At 37.2% G+C, this 12,100-nt stretch overlaps 1 protein-coding gene across 2 annotated transcripts in view; it reads right to left on the reverse strand.

Annotated features, from left to right (window-relative positions):
- The window catches only part of LOC139718250 (protein Smaug homolog 1-like), a 63,363-nt gene that overhangs the window by 43,231 nt on the left and 8,032 nt on the right, over positions 1–12,100 (reverse strand). Inside the window, exons 1-2 of one of the 2 annotated variants that reach the window (XM_071629730.1) lie at positions 8,686–9,221; positions 5,600–6,053 (exon numbers count right to left, since the gene is read on the reverse strand). In XM_071629730.1, coding sequence (XP_071485831.1) covers positions 5,600–6,053; positions 8,686–8,688 — 457 coding nt within the window. In that variant the 5' untranslated portion in view covers positions 8,689–9,221. Of the gene's footprint in view, positions 1–5,599; positions 6,054–8,685; positions 9,222–12,100 lie in introns of those variants that run through there. The other variant, XM_071629731.1, reaches the window with a different exon arrangement.

The raw sequence follows: 12,100 nt of genomic DNA on the forward strand, positions 1-12,100 counted from the left end.
TTGTTCCAACATCTGTCAATAAACTACCGGTACTGTACATTAACATACAGTACCTTAGTGGTCCTGTCATCACTTTATCCTCATGAAGTCACTTACATGTACCACACCTGGCAAGACTGCAAAATAATGTGCTCTAGCAGAAAAACAAATTTCATGATGTATAATGCTAAAATAGATAAAATCTCCTCTGAACTTCAAGCCCAAGACAATTTGGAAATTTGAATTATTTCAAATTCTATGAAACAAATGTCATTCTTGCATTGAACTTGACCATTTGTTTGCTAATCATCTGCGCGCATGACAACTACATTTGTACAAGTAGTCCTACAATACATACAAACTTATAGGGAAAATCCAAATGATCTTCATAATTCAGCATCATGTACAGTGTACTGTATAAGCTGTTATTTCGCATACAGATATTTTCGCGAATGGGGAGGTCACAGACATTTTCACAAGATGATGTTTTTGCGATTTGACACTGAGGCTTATCGTAAGTGCACTATTAGCCTAGTGTATGGTGACATTTTCATGTGTTGTTAAATTTGCGGTCCAGCAGTGGTTCGCAACATTCGCGAAAATTAAACCCTTGCGAAAATAACAGCTTTATACAGTAGTACGTACACATTGTACACCAACCACACCATGCATACATTTTGTAGATTTGTGGAATTCATTGTGGTCCTTGAGCAGAGAAACCAATACTCTGAAAAACACAAAACAAATCAACACTGAACAAGAATGATGACAGAGTATGTTACAATAGGCTCACATATTTCAGAAACGTAGCAATGTAATCCAAATACTTGCTGTGTAAGAATTTATGCATGCTTTCTTCTTTTGTTCTGCTTCCTTGAGCCCCCCCCCCCCCCCCCCCCCCACAGCGCAATCTTATGGTTAAGCTGCAATGTCATCATTCTTGTTCATTGTGATTTGTTATAAATTTTGGAAACATTTTTATTCCTCATCCCAATCACTATACATTCTGAAACTCTGTATCGTACACATTATAACTGATTTATCTGTTCAATTCTAAGTCTGAAAATCATCCGGAGGTCTCCTTAAATGCAGCTAATTTCAAAAGGGGATTAAAATCTGTAAATTTAATTTTATATCATGAATCTTTAATTTTCAATATAAGCATGAGTACAGTATGTACAACGCATGTATTACGAATGCAAAAGATTGAAAGTTGCCCTTATCATTCCCACAAGCAATGCACATTTTTGCTGTTGGTGACATGACAGAGCTGTTATTAAAACAAAGTCAATGCAAGCTGGATGTCAATTCATGCCATGTAGCAGTGTACCAGGTACTTCACCCCCGCTGACAAGGAAAGAAAAAATTACTTGGAATTAACAACAAGATTGTGCAACAAAACAAGGACAACAACATATTCTAGCTTCCAAGTGCAAAAGAAGGCAATTGGAGACTCTCTGGGGGAAGGATGGTTAGATCAGGAGGCATTTGCACATAATCCTATGGGGATCCCTGCCAAATCTTCACCTCTAATGCTGTGGTTGGTTGGTCATATGCAACACAATCACTTGAGTCAGTACCTGTGACAGGGAACCATAAAAGGTCTTTTGTTTATCCCACAAAACACTCATATGCATATTTACCCAAATCATTCCTGCATACGATATTTGATTGATGTAAAAATAATCAAAGGCAGCATGACAGCTATTTTGTAAATTCTAGACAACTTAAGTAATGGCAGCGACCGAATTTTTATTCATATACTGTAAAAGTGGATATTTTCGCGCGACTAATTTTTCGCGCTTGGCCGGATAAGAAGAGTTTCACGTGTTTTTAATTCTGCGGTATCAAGACATCAACTACAGGAACATATGGCAAGGAGAAATATTTGCGTGCTTTTATTTTCGCACTAGTTTCTGATTGCGCAAAATGCGTGAAAATTTCAACACCGCGAAAATTTCAACACCGCGAAAATTTCCACTTTTACAGTAGTGTATTTCATCTCTGAGTGGTCCATGCAAAATTTTATGAGAATGAAACACAATCTCAAACTGTGTATTTCATTTGTATTATGAATCCCTTGATACAATTGTATGGTCACACTGCTGCTTGCATTACACTTTGTACGTACAGAAACTATGAGTACCCTGATACTGCACACACACATGCGCTCAAATGAATATTACATGTACATTTCTAAGGCACATACATACACACACACACACGCACACACTTATACCAAAAGGCATCACTGACGAAGCCCACGATTCAACCCATTCAAAATGTACAGAGTAAATTGTGAAGACATTTTTGTGGTTTCTAAAATTTGTGCTAAAAGTAGCATGAAATATGCAAAAATGAATGTACATTGTACCATGAAAATTTCTGCACTTCACAGTTCATCTCTTTTTTATCTTTGCCCTTTCAAGAAGGACACATTTGTATCAAACGGGAACGGAACCCAAAATAGTGGATTAAGTAAAGTAGCAGCACACACTTATGAAGTTTGAGGAAAACCCAATAAGCTGTTCAAAAAATATTAATTTGTAAAGTTTTGGTGTGGCCAATTTCTTTCTCTTGATCTTGACATATAAAGGATAGTGTAAACTCCCCCCTCTTTTTTGTGAAAGAAGTAGTGCTTTTTCATAATGCTTGAAATATGAAAAAATATGTTGAATTCTCTTTAAAATATAATTTTCTTTATGTCATCCAGCATAATGTTGTGAAATATTGTAGTTTTCTCATCCAGCAAATGGCAGCACCTAAACTTTAAGATCTCATAACTTTTAAACAGATTGCTTTATTTTCCTCAAACTTCACTGATGTGTTCTACTGATACTGCTGCATTCACTCAATGTACACATTATATTTTGGGGTTTCATTCCTCTTTAACTGGCCAAAGCAAAATTAGACAGTACAATCAGTATTAGTCAGCTGTGCATGTAAGAAGGGTCTTCCTTCAAGCATGCATCAAAGTACATGGTTTAGTAAAAAAAACAAAAAAACAATTTCAGCATGTTGACACACAGACTGACGAGGGAAAAATTACGGGGGGCAACACAGTTGTACTGCCTTCGTGATATTACAGTGTACACACCATCATTGACTTGAGAATTTAAGCTACCTTGTGATAGCACCACGCGATAGGAGCAAGTGAGCACCTCGCGCTCAACAAATCTCTCTAATATCCTCTTTCCCAAGAAACGTCAGAGGATTGGCCAATGCTTCCATGACACACACTCACCAGACAAGACCTGGCATACATTACACTCTTATGATTTCTTTTTCCTTTTTACTCCTTCCTCCTTTTTTTTTTTGGGGGGGGGGGGCAGAGGAGGGAGTTCCATTGCACGCAATGTGTACTTCAATGCTGTCCACGCGACAGGACGGCCACACGAGAGATGGCCTCAATTATCCGCTAGGGGTTACTTTATTTTTGGATAGAGTCTGACGGTGCTGAATCTTACATCCATCTAGTCAGAGTGTACTAGGGACAGATTATCATTTGCCTCGATCTATTAATATCCCACACTGCCCCTTTACCGGAGACTGACTGGGCTGGGCCTACAGTATACTTCAGTTAGACATGTAGCCGTTTGTTTTTACTTCTTGATAAATGTGCAGTACACTCTCTTGGCAGTTCTTGCTGTCTCTAGTCAGAAATACACCACTGAACACTTTAAATCACACTCGCTGCCAACTCAGTAGTTTATTAAGTTTTCCTACCTATGCAATACAATGTACAGGTACATTCTACATAGTTGTTGTTGTTGTTTTGATTGTGTACCCCTTCCAAGCCTGTAGGTACGAATACTGTGCAGAATAGTATTCCTCTGTTGTTACATTGACTATCATACAATGTGTAGGCTGCTACATACAGTGCAGCATGTGTGTGTGGGATGTACATTACAAGTATTCAAAAGTTCCATAATACACTACTCAAAAAAAGTTAAGGACCACTTTTTAATGTGTGTATACAATTTTCAAACCGGGTGTTGTATTTCTAGAAATACCCGAATATGGCTGTCTTGAATCTCCTCAAACACCCTGTAACAATTTCACACATGGGCGGTTTCAGTTGTTGCATGATGTCTCTCGCATTATTGCATATCCTGAAAAGTGGGCCCATTGTGAAGTGGTACAAATGTGTACAAATGTGTACGTTTTAAAAAGTGGTCCTTAACTTTTTTTGAGTAGTATATTAGGATGATCCCATGGAATGCCTGTGTAGCACAACTGTAAGTTTAGAAAAGCTTTGAACAAAGAACCACGGAGGGACAATATTTTACAGCCCTCCATTTCTGGTATTCATAAAGAGAGACCTAAAGTATACTAGAACTGACATACATTGTAGGTAAATGACAACATGAGAAAGGTTTTCATTGTACACATTAACAATTAACTCACATTAACCTTCCCTTCCCTGTAAAATGCTTACCCCCCCCCCCCAAAAAAAAAAAAAAAAAAAAAAATATATATATATATATATAAATAAATAAAAGCAACCAACAAAATATTACATCACTGACATAATCACACTTAGTATCAGATCAGATTGCCAGCTTTAATACTTATATAAATTCTATTTAGATTCGTCTTGGTTAAAGGTACATGTATTGTAAACTACAAATTGCAGTTTAAAACCCCTCCCCCCGCAAAAAAAAAAAAAGTACAGCAGAGTATCAATCTACATATTAGTGAAGAGTGATATGTTTTTAATCTCTAGAAACAGTTAAAAATACAGAAATCACCCCCCCCCCCCATAAAAAGCTGGCGCTGCCTATAAGTAGATAGCCTACTGCATGTGAACATTTTCATGCTTGCTGAATAGAGATCTGTCATTCCTTTTTATAGCTTTGTATAGCTACAAAGAGCAGATGACAACCAGCACAGTGCCTTATTGTTTCTGTTTCTACTGCAATGCATTATATATCTTTGAAGTGGGCTGTAGTTGAACAATGCCCAGTGACAATCATGTATGCCTGTCACACAGCTGCCAAGTGATGTTAATACATGGCATAGACTTTGGGATGGGATTCAGGAAGAAGTACCTCATTAACTTATGGGACAACTGCAGCATTCTCCGATGTACATGTACATTGTACTGTGCTGTACATTGTATGTAGATGATTATTCATGGCAACACACATACTGGCTTTTCAACACATCACATCAAGTCATGAGATTGATGTCAGCAAAGTGCCAACTGTCTGTACTACTGGCATGAGACACAACACAGAAAGTAAAAGATTATAAAGGGTAAAAAAAAAAAATCAAAAAAGAAGTGTTCTTTATACAAAATAAAAAATAAAAACAAAAATATCATCAAAATATTGATTAAAATATTGCACTTTGCAGTACAACAACTTTTTGTACTTTCATGATTATATGCAGCCAGCATCTACAGGATTGTTCACACAGAACATTTCCACACTGACTGTAACTTATAGGGAAATATGTCTTCCAAATCTGTGAAAAGCCAAAATGTTAACCAAATTTGGTTGTAGATGTCCCCCCCCCCAAAAAAAAAAAAAAAGAAGAGAAAATGACAATAACAGGAAAAGCACACCAAAACTAATGCGGAAAAAAAAAAAAGGGGGGGGGGTAAAACTTTGCCTACCTGGATCATTGGCTTCTCTCTCTACATGCTGGAGGTCCGACTCAGCCTGGGCCTGTTCTAGCACCATTGATAGGAACTTGGCCTGTGTGCCTGACACCCCCTTGAGCAGTGAGTAGAGCACCAGTGTCTGCTCACACTCATTCCAGTCCTTGAAGCAGGACCAGAGGGCGTTGACCTGGTCCCGGAACAAGTCCGTCGGCTTCATCATGGCTTTAAGGGAGCCGATGGTGTGGGTGGCCGTGGTGCAGCTGCTGCTGCCGCCGCCGCCGCTGCTGCTTTTGCTGCTGATGCTGGTGGACGCCGCAGTGGTGATGGTTGGGGAGGCAGTGGTGAAGGCAGATCGTGGATCTACAGCACTCAGCCGCCGACCATCGTGGCCGAAAGGATTCCAGTGGTCCACTATGGGAAAGAGGCTACTCAGCTGGTGCTGATCGGGGAGCTTCTGGATGCCCTTCTGTAAATGAGAAAGTGATGCACATGTGAAATAACAATTTCCAGAATTTCCTCATGTGAAAATGGCAACTGTCAATAAGCTCTTAAAGGCTGGCTTTTCTCCTATCCATCATCACTGGATGAAGACGAAGTGTATATTCATACATACAATGGTATCTTGGATATCCTTCCTAAAAATGAGCATTGTCTCCACTACAGTGAAATCTCCTACAAGATGGGGAACAGTTCAATATATGTTAACATTTCTGGTCACACATATTCTTGAAGTACTGCTAAAGTTGTGGGAAATTGTCCACCATAATTTCAAAGCTTAAATCGACAGTTCCTGAAGGGAATAAGCATTCATAGAAATTAGTTCTCAGAGATATCAACACCATTTTACACAAGCTGTCAATATGACATCTTTTTCTCTTTTTTTTTTTCATGGAAAAAAAAATTACATACAGTAACAAATATTCCATGGCTTTTCAGATGACATGGTCATACTAAGTGCTTGAGTTTGGCTCGATTTAAGGTTTCAAGGATAGAAGCTGGATACAACTACAAAGACAAAAACAAAATAAATAAATAAATACACAAATATACAGTGCACCTTAAACCACAATACCTTCATTGAAATACTAAGCTTCAACATGCTATTAAGTTTCCAAACAATTTGAATTTCATCTGTATAACTTCCCTGTACTTCAACTATGGAAACTGACATACTTTTCGTTGAAATGGAAATTCACTGCCAACTTGATATACATGAAGATACTTGATGGATACTCAGTAGTTCAGTATATAACATTGTCAGGTTGGATTTAACATTAACTATGCTTGTGATTTCACAAACTATTGAGTATATTTCATCATGATACATTTGTACCTCTGAAACAAACATGTATTGTGCTTTGTGTATCACATAATGCAGGAATGTCAAATGAAGCAATGCTCACTGCACACGCCAGCTGCATTGTTGCAGTCATATTCATAGTGGTATTGAAAATAACACTAATTATACCACCACTGCCGATATCTCTAATTCAGTAGAAATATGATTTTTAAGCAATTCAAACCCAATAGCCATTCCTTGCGCTGGCCAACTGGGAAAAGCTCTCTCCCAGCACAAGAAAAATTTAATTACTGGATATCAACATTATAGGAAACTTACATTTGGATGGGTCAGTTCTTGTAACTATATCAATCAGGAATCACAGAAACTGTTAAATATACTGATAATACCTTGCTCTCAAGCAAATGGCTGTTCAAAATATACAGCACACTCACATATAATTTATACAATGTACAGTGGGAAGGAATAAAAATAGGACTACTATTGCTTCATTCAATACTTAGCAAGAACAGGCCTCACACCAAACGTTTTATGTACACTGAATGATGCCGACATCTGTAGACACAATTTGTTTTTCAAAATCTTACACAGTTTTTGCTTGAAGATCTGAACTCAGTCACCCTGAAGAAACAAGTGCAGTTTAAAATTATACCCCTTTTTTTTGCAATCACTGCGTGAATCTACTCTATAAACGATACTTACGGATGTCAACAAAAATAAACAAGGCTTAAATAGGGGGATCAAAGTACACCCTGCTCAGTGTTATTATCTATCAGAAATTCATCATCAAACCATGAGACAAAACACTTCCACATTTTATCAGATCTCTTCTACAGCCAAACTATACTAGGTATCACAGGATGAGCTTTCTACTTCTCGATTGAAAAATAACACTCTATGCAGAGAATGGAAGAACAAGCATAGAAAAACAAAACAAAACAAAGAAAACACTAGACTCTGAAATCATGGCAAGCAGGTGGTTTCCGTGTACAAATTGGCATATGACAGCATCCATTTAAAAGCCTGACATCATTTCCAGACACATCAGTCCAAAGTCCAAATGTCACCACTGTAGCTACAACTGCAAACACAGCACCAAGAATAACCAGCTTTTATGTGCATTCTTGAATGAATACACGTACTCCGCTGAATGAATTATGACCACAATGTATCTGTCATCAATGTGGGGATTTTTTTCTTCTTCTTCTTTGGAATTGCACATAATGCATCTGACTTACTACTCACAGGCAAATACAAAAATAAAAAAAAACAATAATTGGCACTTCAGAGTCATCCTTTCAGGGGGAAAAAAAAAAGAAAAAGAAAGAAAAGAAATCTTAATTTTGGCTATTCTAGTGTTACATGATTGTTTGTAAAGATGACTAACAGTGTAAATTCAAAGCTATGAACATGCAAGTGTACTACACCATTGATAAATGATAAGCCAACATGACTCTTGCCATGAATTATAGCATGTAGAGATTTCCCAGTTCAAACATTCACATCGAAATGATGCTGCTGCTGCTGAACAGTCACTAAAAAAAAAATTGAGTCATCTAAAACATTGCATAATAATGTCAGAGCAAGAAAATATACACAAAAATTAACAATTCACCACATGGAATGAATATGAAAAAAAAAAAAAAAGAGGGAAAAGAAGAAGAGATGATCATTCAGTCACGGTCCACAAATACTTCCGGAGAATAAGACACATAAAGCACTGTATATCCTTGGTATCAAAATGGTGACAACAACAACAACATCTGGGCAGCATTGAAAACGATAACCCTCCACTCACCATGTCTGCTCAGGCACTTCTGGCAAGGGAGCAGCGAGAGCACCGACCGAGCAATCTACGGATTGTTTATCACACCCTATACTCCTGGCTGTGCGAGAGAACTTGTGTGTGTGAGTTACACATCAAGAGTGTGCGTGCAATTTCCTATGAGCAAGAATCAACCAGGAACTAACATATCAAGGAAGTTCCCTCTTCAGATATGAGACTTCGACACTGCTCAGACAATATTTTAAACTGTTATTGGTATTGCCCCACATGACATGCTGTACTAGTATACACATTTTAAACCTATTTTCTTCGCATCTCTCTCCATCTCTCTTTCTCTTTCTCTCCTAAGCTCACAGCACGCAGGGAAAAGAGGAGGAGTTTGGACGGTCTGCATTGTACAATCGTCACAAGAAATGCACAGTCCAGAGTTTATTGAATCATTATGGGAAGTAACAGAAAATAAACAGGATATGCATCAGCGACAGACAATGGGCAACCGAGCTCATGGCGATTTCTATTGGCAGAAAGAGATAGTGTCATGGTGGAGTCTCCACCCCCTCTGTGCAGCCAAATAAGGTTGCATGGGAGGATGACATCACGCAACACACATAATTACGGCTCATCAACAAACCCAAGAAGACAACTGACAGCAGGTTGGGACCTTTTAAGGCAGGTGAAATGGAGACTCAAGCTCTTGCTTTCAAACACTCACTTCTCTCCAGAAATACTGCGGGAAATTGTGCGCACATGCTATAGCGGGAGTGAACACAGGCTACTAAAAATAAAGCCCTTTACTGTACGGTTGGTTCTCTGGGCAATGCTCATATTCTAATATTTCATTTCTGTGTCAAATGTGATAAAAAAATTTAAAACTACACAAAAATATTGGGTTTTTTTCTCACATCCCTTGCTATGAAAATCAAATGTACTGTTCATTGCAAAATTAATTGAGGACAAAACTGTTCAACATTCATTTAGAACTCTACCACAATCAAGCAACAATGCACACAAGTTGTTAAAAAGTGTTTGAAATTTACAAGCATGTGGGAAAAAAGACCCTCTGGGTGATAAACGTCAAAAAAATCTTATGAATGGATAAATCTTCATTGTCAAAAGAGAAAGGAAGCAAAAATTTCCATGAAATAGGACTTCAATTCCATAGTAATGTCAGGTGGGCTTCTGATGGTTTCATTTTGTGCGTATGTGTGTTCTCTTCTTTGCTCATAAATATCCTCCATAAAAGGGGAAGGAAATCAAAACAAAGACAGTTTAAAGGCTTTCCCTTTACATGTACTTTGAAAGATGTTATCAGATATGATGCAAGTGAGGTTTTGAAAAGATAACCATCTCCAGACCAAACACGAAAATAAAATCACTCACATGAACTTTTTTTCACTACCAACTACAAGATTAATAATGATAATGAAATCATATGCTTCACCACATTAAACATTGATAATTTTCAGCTGAAGTAATCTTCAGATTCTTTTTCCTCAGGTTTGTGTACTTCTTCCCCAGTACTAACAAACTACACAATGTACGGCAAGCTACATAACCAGCCATGCAGAGATCTTATTGAGATTCTTTATATTTCTTTTTTTCATGTATTACAAACAAGTAAATAAATATACTGCCTTGATATCACTTTGACTGCAAGTCCTCCACATCATTTGAAAATTATTTTTGGCTCACTTGAAAGCTGTAATGCAATTTATCAATGGACATGCAAGGCTGCTAACCACACTGCAGATCTCAAGGTAAAACACATACAGTTGTATATTCCTAAGAAAAGAAAAATTGCACACTTAGCATGTATCAAATATGCTACACAAAATTTCATTAAAGCATTTTGCTTTTTGCTCCAATTCTGTATTTTCTTATTCTGAATGAAGAAAAAGCATACTCATTATTCTGGTAGTAAAAACATAATAAGTTGGTAGCTCTGCAACATTTACAAAATTGTTGAAAACTCTGGCCACATTCACCACCACAAGTACATTCTGTACATGTATCAATGCAAAATATTTCTCTAATTTCATATGACACAGGCTACTCTGTTTACTGGTAAGTACAAGTGCCTTTTTAATATTGCTTTTGATAATCAGAAGGAACACTCTGGATCCCATAACATCATTTCAGTCCAGCCTGGAAAATCTCCCGAGTATCTAATCCTACAGTTGTTATGATGCAGAGATTAAGACAAACAACTGTCTGATGCACAGATTATACATTATGCCTTCAAATAATTATATTTGACAGTTTTTTTATTCTTTCTTTCTTTCTTTCTTTCTTTCTTTCTTTTTCCTTTTTAAATACACCAACTTGCCACATGATTTTACACCATGTACGTACAATGTACAGTACATAGATGCACATGTCCAATATAAAAAAAGGCAACACTAGGGGGCTCTCTTCCACTTGGCCAGAATTATCACTTACAGTCAATGAGAAGTTGTATGGTACAGTATACACACTGTACAATGTACAGTACCGCAGTTGGCCTAGAATGTGTCACAAGTGTACAACCCTACATACTACAGTTGTACATACAGCTCTGAGCTCAGTACCAGTTTGCTCTTTATTTCATGTGGCATCATCAAAAGCTTTACCTCCCTTTTATATAGGACCCTCCTTTGCAAAAAGTAGTTTGCCATTGACCCATGGATAAGGTTTTTTAATTAAACGATTTAACATTATGTTGTTCCTCTGTTTGAAAATTTTCAGTCTCCAACTGCCATATACAGTACAACTGTACATTTTATTTTCATTCAGTTTCCAGATTTCAACATTATTGTAAAAGCAAAAAATATTCACGGTACGAAATTTTTGCAAAATGGAGCCGATGGCTTTTTTAACGGCATGAAATTTTTGTGAATTGCCACTGGCATCCAATGCTTTATAGTGTAGACAAGAACTTCTGTGTGCATCTTAATTTTGCAAATCTTGGCTCTCATGAAATTTGCAAAGATAAAATGCAGCAAAAATTTATGGTTCTACAGTAACTTAGGCAACTTTCTCTGCTATGCATGCTTTTTACATCAGCATCACATTTATAAAATGGTAAAGAGCAGAATTAGTAATCAGCCTAGTAAATATAAATCGTAGATGTATACCAGGCGCTTCAACTATACAAGGAAAGATTTCTGCAAAGAATACAAGGACAATGCAACGGAGGTATGAAAATACAGTCAACCTTGCCCAAGTTGAATCTATTTGGACTGAAGAAATAGATTTGACTTTTATAGAGAAAATTCAATTTATGAAGGATTAAAATCAACAGAATATAAAGAGGACTTGAAAAGACCTTCGATTTATGTGAGGTTGACTTATGCAAGGTTGACTAGGCACAGATTTGTATAGAATGCAAACTCATACTGTAAAAATGGATATTTTCGTGCGACTAATTTTTCGTGCTCGGCACGGTAAG

The sequence above is a fragment of the Diadema antillarum genome, unplaced genomic scaffold (assembly GCF_040938485.1).
Source record: "Diadema antillarum isolate AM-2024a unplaced genomic scaffold, OU_Dant_1.0 scf00000091, whole genome shotgun sequence".
NCBI lineage: Eukaryota > Metazoa > Echinodermata > Echinoidea > Diadematoida > Diadematidae > Diadema > Diadema antillarum.